At 38.1% G+C, this 17,766-nt stretch overlaps 1 protein-coding gene across 4 annotated transcripts; it reads left to right on the forward strand.

The window, feature by feature from the left end:
- The first annotated feature begins 1,385 nt into the window (after positions 1–1,385).
- On the forward strand, positions 1,386–17,499 carry FBXO30 (F-box protein 30). 4 transcript variants are annotated; one of them, XM_027084236.1, is made up of 3 exons: positions 1,386–1,525; positions 9,532–11,588; positions 16,364–17,499. In XM_027084236.1, the coding sequence occupies exons 2-3, from the start codon at positions 9,555–9,557 to the stop codon at positions 16,493–16,495; spliced, it is 2,166 nt and encodes a 721-aa protein (XP_026940037.1). In that variant the 5' UTR covers positions 1,386–1,525; positions 9,532–9,554; the 3' UTR covers positions 16,496–17,499. The 4 variants fall into 4 exon arrangements, with proteins under 4 accessions (XP_026940037.1, XP_026940012.1, XP_026940028.1 ...); XM_027084211.1 differs by having other exon boundaries at positions 1,391–1,525; positions 15,375–16,465; XM_027084227.1 differs by having other exon boundaries at positions 1,391–1,525; positions 9,535–11,588; positions 15,375–16,465.
- Positions 17,500–17,766: the final 267 nt, after the last annotated feature.

The raw sequence follows: 17,766 nt of genomic DNA on the forward strand, positions 1-17,766 counted from the left end.
TTAAAGAACTAACCTTTACTGGGTGATTATGTCCTTGCTTAATAATTGGTGTTACAATCTCCTTTCATTTAGGAAATGAAGCACTAATACGAATGGTACAATCTTTACTGTCTTTTTTAGCACAATTAAAAACTAGTAATTTAAGTTCTTCTTCCAGCTCAAAAAAAAAAAAAAAGTTCTTTAAAATCTAAATGTCTGAGAGCCATTTCTCAGCATGACGAATCATGTGTGATCTCTTTTCCAAGTCACACCAGTTGTGGGTAAAAACCTAGTCACACAAAGAATTACAGAACAGTGTTTTCCTGTCTCTGCCCCCGTCGGCAAGGGCAGGACTACAGCCGTCTTCTCTTTATCCTTTTCTTGCCTTAGAACTGGGCAGGAGTCCAGGGATGGACACTGGGGTAGAGGTGAGGGGATGAGGGACACCTACTCCCAGCATTTGGAATCACTGTCCCTTCTGTCCCTTGGCCTTGGACCAAGGCATGGTAGTAGTAGCGGGGAAGTGGACCCCAATTCTTTGATATGGCCCTGTGACATTTCTTCAATCCTTTTGTAAAATATCCTGCAAAATCAGCTTCAAGCCACCTTTCCACTAGATCGCGTTGTCTTTCCCACGTAGACAACCTCCCTGCTGTGGTCTGTGTGGAGGATTACAGTCCCTCAGAGAAGCAGACCTTGGTGGGCTGCCCTGCCAGGGCTCCAGAAAAGATTCGCGACGCCTGAATCCTGTTGGGCTGAGCTCGGTCCCAGGTCAGGTAGAACCTACAAGAATCCGGGCACTGAGTCACGGGACTGGGGCACTTTCGGTAAGCCGGCAGGAAGGCCTGATCATCAAAGATTCAAGGACAGCTGCCCCGTTTTTTCCTAAATGTGACCTAATGGGAAGACCGATGCACCCAGAGTTAAGGGATTTGGGCTGCTTCTCCTACCATTTAGGGAGTTAAACAAGTCACTCTTCTTGGGCCTGTTCTCCTCATTTCCAAAACTACGTGTCTAGGATTCCTTTCAGGAATACAGCATCCTAAAATCGAACAGGATTTGGTAGACCTGCTGGGCAGGAGCCACGTGGGGTCCGGTGGGAACCCCCTAGGGGGAGGCGCTGAGACTACACTTCTCTGGACCTGACTCTCAGTCACTTCCCTTCCGGGGAGGCGGGGGAGTGTCGGTGGGCGGCGTGCGCGTCCCCGCTGAGCTCGGCGTGAGCGTCTCCTTCGGGCTCGGCGTGCGCGTCTCCGCCCGGCTTGCCACGGGCCCCGGGGCCCGGCCGGGTGGGCGGGGCAGAGCTGGGCGGGGTGGGGAGGGGGGGGAGGACCGCCACCGGGAGAGCAGGCCGAGGAGCTGCAGGAGGAGGAGGAGGAGGAAGACAGGGGAGGGAAAAGGCGGCGGCCCGGCTGGGCAGAAAGGCGAGCAGGAGGCGGGTTGCACGGGGGTGTGGGGCGCGGAGCGGCGCCGGGACAGCGGGGAGCAGCCGGGCACGGCGGCCACGGCAGCCAGGGTCTGGGCCGCGGTTCGGCCGGGCCGGCCGGTGAGTGTCGGGGAGGCCCGCCCGGGAGGCCGGCGCCGTCCGGGCTGCGCCGGGGCCAGAGGCGGTGGCCGGGCAGTGCGAGGCCCGCGGCCGGGGCGCAGGCGGCCGTGGGGCCGGCGGGCCGGGCCTGGGGCGGAGCAAACGCGACCCCGTCCGGGCGCCGAGAGGAAGTCGGCGGTGTGGGCGTCCGCGCCCAGCCCGCTGCCCGGCCCGCCGTGGAGGCCTCCAGCAAATGGCGACCCAGGCCCCGAGGGCCGACCCCAGTGGCACCCGGGCTCGCGTGTCTGTGTGTTGGGGAGGGGTGACGCCGGAGTTAAACTTAGGGAGCCCCAGGAACCTCGAAAACCTGGCTTCTCTTTCCTTTTGCCCTTTAGAAACTTGCTTTGTTTGGGGACAGACGGGTTAAAGTAAGCTTGGGAGGCATCATCAACTGTCTCCACGGAATGAGTGAAGTTGGTAACTTTTCCATTCATGGAAGTGAGAGGATCTTAGTCTTAGCCTCAGTCCCTATTAAAGAGAAACATCCTGATTTTATAGATCTGAGGCGTGTGACCATTTACAAGTTATTTGTGTCCTGTCTCGTGGAAGTGCACTGCTTCGAAGGGGGCCGTAGAGTGCACGTTGAATTTAATCTCCTTTGAGTATGTTTTTTACACGTGTATTTAGAGAATAGAGACAGAACAGCGTGTTGTTTACCATGGTTCTGGTACTCCATTCCCCTCTCCCTGTGTCTTGTTTTTCTTTCTGAGCCATGTCGTAAGTCTCGGATAAAAGATGCTTGGGAAGGAATTGACCTTTTATTCCAAAATTACTTTGTTGACTGGGATCCAAGATGAAGTTATTTATGGGCATGCTGGTAATCATTGTAGATTAACTTAAAACTGTAAATACAAAACCCCAAGCTTTCTTAGCTTTTAATTTCTATTTGCTACATTTCAATACAGTTTTGTGTCGTTTAGAGACCTAGTGAATTATATTAACAGAATTTTGTATTTGCTCATATTTATTAAGCTTTTCCAAAGTTGTTGACGGGCAGAAGGGAAAAGAGTAGCATAAAATGTAAGATGAGGGTTTTTCTAAGGGTTCAGTTTTTCAGTATGCAGTTTTTGCTGAATCACTGTTCTTTATGCTTAGTCACTGTTTCTTACTACAGAAGTTTAATTGGGGATAATATGGTGTTTTGCTAACTTTTTAAATTGTCAATTTGTTTTTATTTGGTAGTGTAATGCGGTGACATAGCTTTTTTTAGTGTGTGATTCTGGAAATGTTAGTGGGTGGAGTTTTGTGTTACCAGAGAACCGAAGTTTCCGATATAGGCAAACTTTTATGCATTCCAAGTGTACTGGATATTTAATTTCAATCCAGTATTTCTCTATGGTTAGCATTGGAGACTTTTAAAAAAATATACAAAGTGTCCTAATAAAATACGCTGTTGAAGAAAAATAATACGTATTTTGAGATAATGTATATAGTTAGAGAGGTGCTTTAAGGTCACCAAAATAGACCTTTTTAATGTGTTTACTGTTTGATATATTACTGAAATGTGACTTTTAATGGCATCAGCCTTATGGTGTTCTGTATGGTTTTTGATAAATCTTTTAACTAAGTTACCATGACTACCATGCTGTGGAATGACATTGTATTTGTAGAATTCATCAATATTAAAGTCATCAGTCAAAAGGCTGTATAAAATATTATTTAATTTCAAATTTATTTTGATGAAATAGGTGGGATTGACCTTGGACTGGTGGTTTTTACACTGTAGATAACTAGATAGTTAAATACAGATGAGCATCTCTTAATTACAGCCCAATCTGTGAAAATCTTTTACAAAAAGGGTATGTCTTTTTCTTAAGAGTGGGTAATGTTAGCATCAGGTAGTTCCTCATATGATTGCTTTTAATCAGCTTCCTAAGTATAAATGACCTGATGTAAAAGTGATTGTACGTAACGGTTTGTGCATGCGGATGTGGCGGTTGTGTAAAGCGGGGTGCGTCCGTTTTCTGAGGAATGCGTGTTTGTATCTTGCTGGACACACGAATACTATAGCTGACTTTTGTGGAGTACGAGGTTGTTTTCACAGCACAGTAATTACCTCAAGGTCACCTCAAATTGAGATTCCTTGGAAGCCCATATTCCCCTGTGCCATGCTGCCCCTTTTAATAAGCTGAGTTCCACCATTTGGGCGGATTATTTTTATCTGAGTCTCAGCTCAAATAGCTTCTGGTATGAATATTAAATATTTATTAATATATGTTATTTTAATTTCTGATGTAAGTCTGCAGTAATTTTGTTTGCTTATTTAGTGGAGAACAATTGCACGTAGTTAGGACTTCCACTTTGGAATAAGCTACCCATGTCCATATTTAGAAATGGAAGAGGTATGTTCTGATTATATCATAAATGGAACGGTGAAAAGTTGAAAACAAAATTCCATATAATTAGGTCATCATTCTGTAAATAAAAAGTCAGAACCAAAATTTAATAAAAGAATGTATACAGTGTAACCAATTTAGCCATTTTGGACTCATCAGTAGGGCACTGCTTTGAGTTGGGAGTTTAATGATCTTGGATTTTCAATCTTGTCTAGGCACCTCATCCCCCTTTTTTAAACCAGTTAAATAAAACATCCAACTGAGGTTGTAGATTTATTATGGTTTTTAAAACTGAGTGCACCTGATCAGTAAATCAGCCAGCAGATGTTTGTATTTACTATGCAGTAGCACCTCCAACTATACAAGAAGGATGAGACTTGCTCTGGAGGAATTAAAAGTGATTGCTAAGTATGAAATTTCAGTCATAGACCTACTTGTGATTATGGTTAACTAGTTGAACAAGTCTGTCTATAGTTCCATTTCAGCCTTACATTGAAGCAACATTTTATTGTCTCAGTGGAATTCTTTTTTATCTAATATATTAATTGTAATATTAAGGAAGTAGGCTGACGCCACTTCCTTTTCTGAGCTTCCTTTCCTCACCCTCTATATACTCAGGCAGCTGCACACTTGCAGACACCTCCACCTCTGTTTTTCTTTTTGAATCTAATGCCTCTATAGTCAGTAACCTGTAACCAGACTGCAGGGTTGATTAAGGAATTTAAATAGTGCAACAATAAACAGGTAGATGTTTCCTTTTGTGACTTTTATTACTATTATTTTTTAAGATTTTAAAACAATGGAATATTGAAATTAATTTTACTTAATTTACTTTTCCCTTTAATTTGCTTTTTTGATGGACAGTTTAGCTTATTTCATATAAAATGCCTGGAACATATCACCTAGATACTCAATAAATGTTTGAGTAATTTTGACTTTTTGTAGCTGATACAATGAGGTAATTTTGACTCAATCTGGTTGACTAATTCTAGATTTATAAAGTGTCTTTTTATGAAGTATGTAGTTTTCCATGAAGTCAAGAATTGTTTTGGAATCCATCTGGTTATTTCTTGTATTATAATAATTTCATTTATTCATGTTTTTTCGATAGGTGAAGCTGTAATTGAGGCACAGTTTTGAATGCAGGGAACACAGGAATGAATGAGACAGAGATGGTGCCTCCTTTGTGGAGCTTGTAGTTTTCCCGTGGAGATAGATATTAAACAGGGTAACGATTTACTTCAAGTTATGACTAGTATTACCAAGGAAAAATGCAGTGTGTAATGAGCACATAAGTATAATACAGAATCCATACCATACCTTGCCTTTGGGTATGTGGAAAAGTGACATTTAAGCTGATAAAGATTTGCGGTAACAGTTGGGGAAGTAAAGGAGTGTGTATGTGTGTGTGTGTCTGTTTGTCTCTTGGAGGCAGAGGCAGACATTAAGAACAGCCTTAAAAGCTGTGTTGAATATTTGGGTGACTTGATTTAGCATATTTAAAATCGTGCTGATTTGCAGTGCTTTATTTATTTATCGCCTTATGTATTGTAATGAATTTGGAAAAATAAAGGAATTCTTTTTTGAGGGCAATATCTTTCTGTCTAGAAATAGCCTTAAATGACAAAGTCTCATTTCATTGTATGTGAAAATGCCATGCCTTAAATTGTTTTTATGGATTGCTTGTCAGCCACAGATTATGAGTTGGCCTAGAATTTCTGTTAGAGAAAATTGAAACTATTGTAAAGCATTTAATCTTTTACAGTATTTTCTAGTCTAATGAAACTTTTTCCAGTCATTCAACTTTAAGTGTAAATAGATATGTTATTTGGAACGTTAAGATTCTTTTTCAAGAGAGTTTATTTTAAAAAAGTTAATACTGAGGAGTTTTAAATTAAGCTCGTCTTGAACTTGAAGCCTCAGTTTTAGCAACAAGTTTTCTGCTGGACCTGCTGTGTCACTGTTCAGCTGATAAATCAGGGATTGACATTTTAAACCCGTTTCATAGGATTTGTGAGCAATTGTGCAATACTTTTTGGAGGCATATTTAATTTGATAATAGCGATCTTGAAAGAGGGTGGATCTGGAACTTTTAAATTCTGAAACAGTACCCCAGAATACTTTTTGGGTATTGTCTACTGCATTTTTAAAAAACTTATTTCTTAATATATTTAATTGTAAAATGGACTTAAACTTGGTTCCTTCTTTGTATAGCTGTTTTGAGAATGGTTAAATTTGTACTATTTCATATGTTTATACTGAGCATTATAAATGTAAGTTATTTTTAAAATAATTTAAAACTCTTACGTTCAAAGCAAAGTAATGTGCTATTATAATTAGAAAGGACCAAAAAGACTCTCTTGACCACAAGGGTGATTAAGTGTTGGAATAAACTGCAAGCAAAGTTGTGTAACCTCCATTCCTCAAATACCATCTTAAAATTGGATCACCAAGTTACTGAAGTGCTGTCTTATTTTCTTAAACTTTATAAGCATATCTGTTATCGTCCATATGTATTGATGAGATATAGATTTCAATCCTAGCTCTGCCACTTACTAGGTAGATGACCTTGGGTAAGTCACTTCCCCTCTCTGTACCTCAGTTTTCTCTGGGTTGTTATGAGGATTAAGTGACATTGACATGATTCTACAAAGAAGGATAAAGTAGGGACATAGTGTTCCATTTTCCTTTAAGTCTACTTCAGTAAATAATAAATGTTGTGGACTCATTGCTGTGGGTGCTTTTATTTTTATTACTATTATTTTTTAATCATTTCTTTTATTCAGAGGGGGAATAGTGTGGAAGAGGGTATTTATTTTGAATCTTGAGAGCCCTCTACTTCTATTTACCTTTCAAAGTTGTTGCTGTTTTGCATTTAACTCAGTTGTTTGTAACAGTTGCTATTTTAAACACTTTTGAATTAAGCATGTTTTGAGATGTGTTCTGCCTGGTATAATCATGTGATGTGCATGTAACATAAGGTGTTCCTACTAGTTCTGAGAGCCTTGGTCACTTCTGTTGGAACTGCTTGTGTTTTTAGGTTTCTCTGTTAGTCACGTTTATAACCTTCAGCATGTGAGATGAACTCAGTCTAGTTGTTGTAAAATAAGAAAGCTACAGCTGTTTTCACAATCTAATAACCCAGTAAAATTTGTCTTGATTCTTATTAAAGTTTCTCTTTGCTTAACTTACAAATGTCATCATTAGTCTGTCATTTCTTCTATTTTGACCCTTTTTAGCATGTCTATCTTCAATTTATAGGTTCTGTCTTTAGCTTTAAAATTTATAGGGATAAACATTCAGAAGTATTTAATTCATTTGTAATTTTTAAACACAGTTTTAAAATGTAGTTTTGTTGTTAAGTGTGTACCCTGTTTTTTCTGTCCCTAGCATCAGTTCACACCATAATATCAACTCAGAACTTTTCTACTTAATCAACAAAGCTCTGTCAATAATAGACTTTTGCTGTTTGAGTTTGAGGAAAATCAAGCCTGGACTGGAGAAAAAGAAATAGCAATTTGGGGAATAATTAGTTTACATTAGCCACCTAGAAGTAAGATAGAATTTATGGAAGAGAATATGTGAGAGAACTAGCAAGTCTTTATGCACTAAAGTGAAGAAAATAGGCTAAGAATCGGCTTCTTATCCAGAAAATTATTATTAATTTAATTTGGAAAAATTTGAGGTGAGTTGCCTGTGCCATATACACGTAGAGATATATAATAAATAAGCAGCTGTAGAGATCTGAAGTTTGGAGGAGGGATCTGGGCAGGAGGTATAGATGAGTTTTTAGCATATAAGTGGTAATTGAAGCTTTTGAGAAATTGGGAGAATGTATAGAATGAACCAGAAATGCCATGGATCCCTGAAGAAGAGTAATATTTTAGAAGAAAAGATTAAGGAATAACCAAAGAGGTAGGGGGAACACCAGGGAAATGTGAAACGATAAAAACTAAAGAAAGATAGTAGTTCAGAAAGGAGGAATTAGTCAACAAAATGATATAATGGCTAAGGAAGATGAGGTCTGGAAAAAATGCCCTTTGGATTTAGCATTGAGGATCTCCATAGAGCGGTTTTAATGAGTGGTGGTAAGAGTAAACACACATTAGAGGGCTGAAGAGTATATGGGAAGTTAACGGGGTTTGTTTGTTGTTTTTCTTTTGAAAGCTTGACTGAAAAGGAAAAAAAACAGCAAAAGGGGGATATTGCTTTATTATATATGTTTTTAAAGATGAAATAGTCTTTTAAGTTTTTGCTGCTAATAGGAACAAGCCAATAAAGTTGAAGATTATAGAAATAAGACATTGAATAGGCTAAGTAATTATAAGTAAATCAGTGCATTGTGCCAATACTTTCTCTTTTTTTGTATAAAATTTTTCTTGCTAAAAGCAGGAAAGAACATTAGTTACCTGTAACCCTCTCGTGTTATTTTGTGGGTACTACTTCTCTGCTTAAAATCCTCAGTGGTTTCTAACTGCTTAAAAGTCTGAACTCCTTAGAGTAGCGTATAACACACTTTCCATAACTTTTCTTATTCCTGTCCCACCTCATCTCTCACAGCTACTTTGCATTTCACCTTGTGATCCAGCAATACTGGGAAACTTGAGGTTCCCTCAACATGTTTGCGAATTCTTGCTTTTCTGTATTTGCATATGCTGTTACTTCAGCATTGAATGCCTCTCTTCGTTTCTAACCCTACCCTCCTGCGCTTAAGACTTCTCATCTTTCAAGACTACTGTGAACTCTTCTCTACCCCCCACCCATACTGATTTTCCCTGTCATATTGATCATATAAAAATGTGACATGATTTTATTTTCATCTCTGACCTCCTGCTGAAGCTCCTTGAGAGGAGGCACCATGTCTTCTAATCTTCACGTTGCCATACCAAACACAGAGTCTGGTACATGGCAGTTAAACAATAAATAGGTGTTGAATGAATGAATGGAAACTGTGGCCCTCAGAAGGAAGTGATTCGTCCACTGCCACAGAAGTGGAGCTAGAACTTATATTTTTTGGATAAATGCCCTCTTTGTTTTAATTAAGGCTTACTCTCTTTATTTGTTGTAGAATTTATTAAGGCATAGGTAGAAAGAGAGGTCGGTAGATGAAATCTTACATAAGTTTATGTATTTGGAGGGAATATTAAAGAAAACATCTAATCAGGTTTTAGTTAAGTATATTCATGAAATTCAGATTATTCTCTTTTAGGAATATGATGAGGTCTCTGCAATGTGGAGCGCATCATAATCAGTTTAGTTAAAATTAAAAAGGTAAAAGCTGAAGCATTCTCTGAAATCTAAAAGTTAAATATTCATTAACTGGTTTGGGGCATTAATTTATATACTACACAATATACTAGAATTTAAGTATTATATTTTGAAATGTTCGGCCTGTTGGGCAGATTGTTACATGGTATATAAAAATGAACTTTTGACTGACTTCTTGAATTAAAGTGCTTAAGCTGTTTCAAGATGGATTGATTATATGTCAAATAAACTTGTTAAATGTTTATTTTATATATTTCATCCTCATATAAGCCAATAAACCTTCATGATTTGATGTTTTTCCTTAAAACAGTTTTTAAAAAGCGACCACTTTTTGCCTAACTTCTTCTTTCTTTTCCATCTCAGTAGCTAGAGCTGGACTGGCCATTATGGAGGAGGGGCTGCAGCACTCTCACTGCGTGAATTGTGTCAGTAGACGGTGTATGACCAGACCAGAGCCTGGGATTTCCTGTGACTTGATAGGTTGTCCATTGGTTTGTGGAGCAGTTTTCCATTCTTGTAAAGCTGATGAGCATCGACTTTTATGTCCATTGGAACGAGTGCCTTGCTTAAATAGTGACTTTGGATGTCCATTTACAATGGCTCGAAATAAAGTTGCCGAACATCTAGAAATGTGTCCTGCAAGTGTGGTGTGCTGTACTATGGAGTGGAACCGATGGCCAGTTAGTTATGCAGACCGGAAATCGTATGAAAATCTAAGCAGAGATGTTGATGAAGTGGCACAATTAGATATGGCCTTGGCCCTTCAAGACCAAAGGATGCTCTTAGAGTCTCTCAAAGTAGCCACCATGATGTCAAAAGCAACTGATAAAGTATCAGAACCTAGAGAACAGATCTCAGTTAAATCAAGTGTCCCAGAAATACCACATACTAATGGTTTGGTGTCTGTTGATGAAGACTCTTATGGTGCACTTTACCAAGCTACTGTTGAAACAACCAGAAGTTTGGCTGTTGCTTTAGATATCCTGAATACCGCCACAAGAGACGTTGGCATGTTAAGTACGAGTCTTTGTGCTTCCCCAGATGAAATGAAAGAAGAAGAAAATGCCAGAGAAAGCTTACAGAACAGAAACTTGAAAGACCAGGACCATCTTTATGAGGATGAGATAGGAGCAGTAGGTGGGATTGACCATAATGACGCAAGTCAGAATGCCCAGTCTGAACAAAATGGTTCAAGTGATTTATTATGTGACTTGGATGCCAGTTCTTATGGCACTTCTGCTCTTTGTAATGGCTTTCCTTTGGAAAATATATGTACACAGGTCATTGAGCAGAATCAGAATTTACATAGTGACTCAAAACAAAGTAACTTAACGAATAGAGAATGTGTAGCATCAGATGGCCCTTCAGAACCTTCTAGTTCACTTTCAGTAGCAGCACAAGTTAGGGAAGTAATACCATCTAATGCTTTGCCTAATGGCACAGTTCAGCATATCCTCATGCCAGATGACGATGAAGACTTGTGTTGGAAAAAAGTAGACTTAGGGGACCTAAGGAATGTGGATGTCTTATCTTTCAGCCATCCTCCTTCATTCAAATTTCTTTCTAATTCATGTTGGTCTAAACCAAAGGAAGATAAAGCAGTAGACACATCAGATTTGGAAGTTGCAGAAGATCCAATGGGTCTCCAAGGAATAGATCTAATCACAGCAGCATTACTGTTTTGTCTAGGAGATTCTCCAGGTGGGAGGGGTATATCTGATAGCCGCATGGTTGATGTTTATCACATCGACTTTGGGACTCAGACTTTTTCACTTCCTTCTGCCATATTAGCTACAAATACAATGGTTGGGGAAATAGCTTCAGCTTCAGCTTGTGATCATGCCAACCCACAGCTTTCAAATCCAAGTCCTTTTCAGACACTTGGGCTGGATTTAGTATTGGAATGTGTCGCTAGGTACCAACCCAAGCAGCGTCCAATGTTTACATTTGTTTGTGGACAATTATTTAGAAGAAAAGAATTTTCATCGCATTTTAAGAACGTGCATGGTGACATTCATGCTGGACTCAATGGCTGGATGGAACAGAGGTGCCCTTTAGCATATTATGGTTGTACCTATTCTCAGCGTAGATTTTGTCCATCAACACAAGGAGCAAAGATTATACATGACCGCCATTTGAGGTCATTTGGAGTTCAGCCATCTGTATCTACAGTGTTAGTGGAGCCTGCTAGAAACTGTGTGTTGGGATTACATAGTGACCATCTAAGTGGTCTTCCTTTTGAAGTCCTGCAGCATATTGCAGGCTTTCTTGATGGCTTCAGTTTATGCCAGCTCTCGTGTGTATCCAAGTTAATGAGGGATGTGTGTGGCAGTCTTCTTCAGTCTCGTGGAATGGTCATACTGCAGTGGGGGAAAAGGAAGTATCCGGAAGGAAATTCATCATGGCAGATAAAAGAAAAGGTTGGTTTAATTTAATTGTATCAGTCCCTTATTTGACATATAATAGGCACTTAATAATGTTGTTGCTGAATTAATAAAATTAACCTTGTTGCAAAATAGACCATCCTTAAAACGTAATAATTCAGTATGATGACAAACTTTTTTATAATGATAATGAAAGCAAGAATAGTTAGTCATAATCACATGTTTACTGCAGACATCCTAGAACTAGATTCTGATGTCATACGACAGAGGCCACTTCCAGTTCTTCAGTTGAGGGGTTCTGTATCTAGTTACTTCTTCTGTAACAGCTCCCTTTGCTTGAGTCCATGTTAGCCACCTTCTAATTTGGGCTCCATCTGAAACATTTTCACTATAGGACAATGGAGGAAGCAAGGAGAAGGTTTTTTACTGCTTGCAATTGGCAGTTTTGGTCCATTCTTAGCAATTTCTTTCTTAGAACTTGGTTATTACAGGGAGAACTTAAATAAGGAGACATGAAAAAAAATCTACTCCGAGTAAGTGACCAATGGAGTGTTTGGGGTATAGAGAATGTAAATGGATGGATGTGGAAATGTGTTAGGCTGAGGTGAGATAAGGGCAGTAGGATTTGATATTGTTGACTCTGCATTGAGTACAGTACAAGGGAGTGTTGCAGATTGGAAGCTTGAGCTGGAGACTGGGAACAAATCCTGGCTCCAGCATTTTCCTCCTGTGATATCTTACTTTTGCCCAGCTTCTGTTTGAGGTACTATCCAATAGAAACTAGAAGGCATTACAAATACCTTTGATTGAAGGTGTTTTTTCATTTTAGAACATTTATAATATGAAACTTTGATTTTATAAAGTAGAAAAAAATTTGATAAACTTCACATTGGTTGAACAGGGTTCACATTTCTGGCTACTTTGTTTTTACCACCCTTAGGTTTTCTCTTATTTCCACTCATTGCTCCAGTTTTTCAGAATTCTGCATCTGCTTTTGTGTTCTCCTGAAGCTTTGACCAGTAAATGAGCATGCTAATTATTTTATGTAGAAAATTTCATACTTGCTGCATATATGTGGGTATGTGTGTATTTTCATTTTCTACATGATTTGGTGTCCTTCTGCCATTTGGGATGAGACACCAGAGCATGGCCCGTTTTTGTCCTTGCCCCCCCCCAGTATTGACCTATGAGGTAAAATATTTTCTGGGGATTTTATTGCTGCAGAAAACCTCATCTACTCTTAGAGTTTGAATTGCCATCATTTATTCAAATTACGTGTGTATATCCTGGCCATTTTCTCCTCTGAACTCCAGTCCATTATATACAAGCATCTAGTGGACATCTGCACTTGATTATGTCACAGCTTCAGCGAACTCAACAGGTCCAACCTACTCCACTTTTCTACCCCTCTTAATCTCAGAAAATGGCATTTTCATCTCTGAAGCTGCCTAAACTAGGAATTTGGGAGTTAAGGTTGACCCTTTTTTACCCCCCCCTTTATTTCCATATCCAGGTAATCACAAAGTCCTGTTGTCTCCCCTTCTTCATAACCTCTCAGGTTTGCTTACTGTTTCTACTGCGGTTTCCCTAGTTAGTCCCGCCTGTAGTTCTCTCCTGGGTTACTACAGTAGCCTCTTCCTTACTGGGTTTCTGTTTCCAGCTGAGTCCCTCTCCAACATATTCTCTATAGAAGAGGTAGAGTAATAAATAATTTCTTAAATACAGTTCTTATGCTGTAGTGCCTGAAAACTTCTTAAATGTCCATCCATTGCCCTGGGGTAGAGGCAGACTCCTTAATGAAACATTTAAGACTTTTCATAATCTTGTCCTCACTTACCTCTTCAGTTTCCTTTTGTCACTTTATATTCCAGCCATGGAATTTACTTAGAGTTCTCTGATGTTTTCTTCTTGCCTTAAGGTGTTTGAGTACACTGTCCCTGATACCTACATTTGAACACTTGAGATGTTCTAGGCAGTGTGTACTTTACTTTTGTTAATGTATTTAATCTACTGTCCCTATTTCATGGATGAAGAAACTGTGGTTTAGAGAGGTTAAGTAACTCTTGTCCAGTTGGTGGATTCAGACCCTGGGAACCTATTTCTGGAGGTTGTGATCATTATCTCATTGCTATATCCTGCTTACTCTTCAGATCTTACTTTGTCAAGAAAGCCTACTCCGACCCTGTTGAAGCCCTTAGGGAGGTGCACTGCTCTGTGTTCTCCTGGTGTTCTATTATGTACCTCCTACTCTATGTACTCATACTGAAGCACTGACCATGCTGTTTGGAAATTCACTGACGACTTGTCAGTTTTTTTCATTAGACTGTAAGTTCATTGAGAAGTGAGACTCTCTGGGAACCAAAATATTAACTGCTTTGCATAGCACCTCCCATATAGCAGGCACTAAGTAAATACTTGATGTATACTTGGATGCAAAATTGGCCCATGACGAAGAAACCTTGTCATCAGGAGATGGGAGCTGTCCATTTTTTCCTGAGTTGGTTTCACCACACTCTTGACTGTGTGGAAGTAGGGAAACTGTCTGCCACCATTGAATCTTTCAGCAAATTCATTCTGTGAAGCTTAACAAAAACTCCTAATTCTTAGTATAGTTTTGTGGTTATGGGGAATTGTAATCTATAATGTCTATTGTTAGCTACTGTCCAGGCCTTCACTGACATCTGGGAAATGACTCCATGCAGGGTAATTGATACCAACTTAAGAAGTATAGCGATTAAGTACCTTATGTGCTGAACTATTCTACTGCTGGCTGAAAAATAATTGTGTTCAGAATTTGAAGGCATCTGGCCACCCCAGAATTCATAGCATTCTTTTCTGAGAAGCTCTAATGAGTGCTGAGGGCTTCTCTCAAATTCACAGCTGCTTTCTAGAGTATCTGCTGTTTGCCACGGGTTCAGTGTTCTCTAGACATTTGCTTGTTGATTAGCTTAGCTAGGATGCCTGGGCCTGTCTTGCTTGTTACCTATGTTCAGGTAACTTTATATTTTCAAATTGTAAAGCTGAGAGGGGGCAACAACAGTCATTGCTGGACCTATAAGGTGACAGTGCTTCAGGGCTTGGAGCTGCTGAGTGGGCAAAAGGGAAAGCAGTTCTTATTTTTACCAAAACAGGGATGGCATATAGATATTTTTCCCAGAAATGTATTTTACAATGATATGGAATTAAAAAATGATTCATTTTACAAAAAGCTCTATAAAAATTTCCAGAAACATGTTGAACAAATTGAAGCACTTGTGTTCCTCGTTATTACTAAGTGCGTTTACTACTTATAAATAATGAAAAGAAAAAGTACCTTGGCACAAAATATTCTAGAGTATTTTTTAGTATACTTCATATGGTGTAACAGGAATGAGAGAAAAACTTGGAGGAAAAAAAACACTTGTATTGTCAATATCTCCAGACTATGGATAGGTCTATATATATATATAGACATTTGGATGGGATGAAAGCCTGGTGTACAATATGCAATATTTTAGGAAGTAGCTCTGAATATTTTATAAAATTGCTTAATAAGTAAGCCAGGTTGGATGTGATTTTCAATGTTGAGCTTTGTCTTTTGTTTTCTTTTTGGTTATTATATTTATTGAAGTTATAATGTCATAGGAATGATTTATCTTACAAATATTTGATAAACAGATTTGTATCCAAATGGATTACTACTTCCAGTTTTGTAGCTAACTACTTGAAACTTTATATTAGATATTTCTCTTAACAGTTAGAAATGTATGCAGTTAGAGCAAGAATTATGTTTTGATTCTTGTAAGTTGACTTGTTTAAATCTGAAGTAGAATTTTCTTCTAGGTATGGCGATTCAGTACTGCATTTTGTTCTGTCAATGAATGGAAATTTGCTGACATCCTAAGCATGGCTGACCACTTGAAGAAATGCAGTTACAATATTGTAGAGAAACGGGAGGAAGCAATCCCATTGCCGTGTATGTGTGTGACACGAGAACTCACTAAAGAAGGACGTTCACTTCGCTCAGTTTTAAAACCTGTACTTTAAATACTATAATTCCACTTGCACATACATGCAAGCACCTAGTATAATTTCTTGGTAATATGTGACACTTTATTAATGTATTAAAGATTACAGCTAGCTAAATTCATTGTCACTATGTATATAATGTTTTGAAGTGACCTATATTTTTATAAAGTACTGTTTAGTTGGAAAAAAGTTGCCTTAATGTTTGAAATGTGTGAATTTTTTGGAACTTGCTGGACAGGGTGATTTAATTTTTAGCTACATAATTTTCAGAATTAGTATTTTTAGTGGTGTGCATATTTTGGTTCTTACATTTTTTGTTTCTTAAATAACAAGATCCTGACCAAACCATTTATTCCTCATTTTCCGTGGGTTATAACCTATGCATTCAAAAATCAAAACTTTGATTCTAATTTTTACATCATAGGCTTTTCAGATTCAGAAAACATTCAATTGCTTAAACACTGCATAAGACCATTATAAAGTTTTTATTTTCTAGTTCTCCCCTTATATAATTGTTGATATGTAGATGATCTCTAATATATACATAATATTTAAAATCATGAGTAATGTTGATAATGCCATTTATCATGTTTTAAAAATAGTCCACAAAAATGTTTTCACCTTACATATTTACAACTCTCATACAGAGAGTTGACCATATGCAGCTTTTTTTTGGTTAGATGCCACATCCAGAGACTCATGGCAGTGTGTTTTGTTACGTGACAGGTTAAAGCAAAATCAACAAAAGAACCCTGTGAATTTACTTTAATTTGAAACTGTATATGGTATTATATATTTGCTAGGTATTTGATATTTGGAGAGAAGAAAATACAGTTCGCCCTTCATATCTGCAGATTCCAAATCCATGGATTCAACCAAAGGATGGAAAATATTTGAAAAAAAAATTCCATGAAATTTCAAAAAGCAAAACTTGAATTTGCCACTCATCTTCGACTATTTATATGGCACTTACATTATATTTACAATTACTTACATAGCGTTTATATTGCATTAGGTACTATAAATAATCTAGAGATGATTTCCAGTATATGGGAAGTATGCGTAGGTTATGTGCAAATACTATGCCATTTTATGTAAGGGACTTGAACATCTGTGACTTTTGGGACCGTAGCGGGGTCCTGGAACCAATCTTCTGCAGATCCTGAGAGATGACTGTATACCTCATCTTAAGTTTGAATTGAATTGGGCATATTCCGTGAATAAATTTCAGATATTCAGAATGCAAAGGGCTTAATTTTTTATCACAAGTGTTTAAAATTTTTGCCTTTTGATGTTTATAAAAATCACAATTATGTTGTTTTAAGACATTTTAAAATGTGACACTTGCTATCTTTGTAAGATGACAATCATGAAACGCAGAAACCTGTCTTGGTTGACAGTCTCTTTAAAACATTTGCAGGTTAATATTCCATAGATTTCTCTACCAAAAAAGTAAGAATTGCATCTTTGTGTAAAACCAAAATACAACAGAAAGATATTCAAAGACCTATTCTTGAGGTATTTTATTATAGTTTTCAAATTGATTTATACTGTTATTAACCTGATATGGTCAGTTTAGAAAAATGAGTATATCAGTATTAAGAAATAAATTGCAAAAATGGAGACTTGTACTTAAATAATTTAGGTAACTTGTGGCATTTGGTAGTCTGAAATGGTTACAAGTTACTTTGCTAAAAAAACTTCAAAACTATTTTGTCTTCTCTTCCTACATTTGTCCCTGAGAATGCTCTATTAACTAGGTTCTTGATTCCCATGTATGGCAATCGGGCAGGGCAGAGCCGTTCCTTGGGCATTACAAAAGAATTCTGAATTGCTTTAAGACTTGTTTTGGTTGGATCAAGGCCTCATTACAGTTGAAAAGCACAGCGTTAAAGACTAATCAATTGTTTTGCCTCACCTGTCATTTTAATTAGAAGAATATTTATTTCTTAGTGCTTAAACCAACTATTTCAACTGTGAGATTTGAATTTACATAAACAGTCTCTTTCTGTGAAAAAGTCAGAAATAAGATACAAATACTGTAAAATATAACTCTGCCTTTTAAAGTTTTGCTGAAGAATGTGTCTGGTTAGGATAGCACAAACATTAACTTTTTGTTTTATGGTTGTGCTTTTTTAAAATCCTTGTTTTTTAAGTTTAGACTCCATGTTTCCACACTGGATCATGAGATATTTAACATTTTCTA

The sequence above is a fragment of the Aethalodelphis obliquidens genome, unplaced genomic scaffold, assembly GCF_003676395.1.
Source record: "Aethalodelphis obliquidens isolate GAN/ISIS:26980383/991018 unplaced genomic scaffold, ASM367639v1 scaffold3, whole genome shotgun sequence".
Lineage (NCBI taxonomy): Eukaryota > Metazoa > Chordata > Mammalia > Artiodactyla > Delphinidae > Aethalodelphis > Aethalodelphis obliquidens.

Bases quoted from the DNA above. Each gene is read 5' to 3' on its own strand.
- FBXO30 (XM_027084211.1), top strand. From the start codon at position 9,555: ATGGAGGAGGGGCTGCAGCACTCTCACTGCGTGAATTGTGTCAGTAGA. The intron at 11,589-15,374 runs GTTGGTTTAATT...ATTTTCTTCTAG, and splicing joins CATGGCAGATAAAAGAAAAG to GTATGGCGATTCAGTACTGC.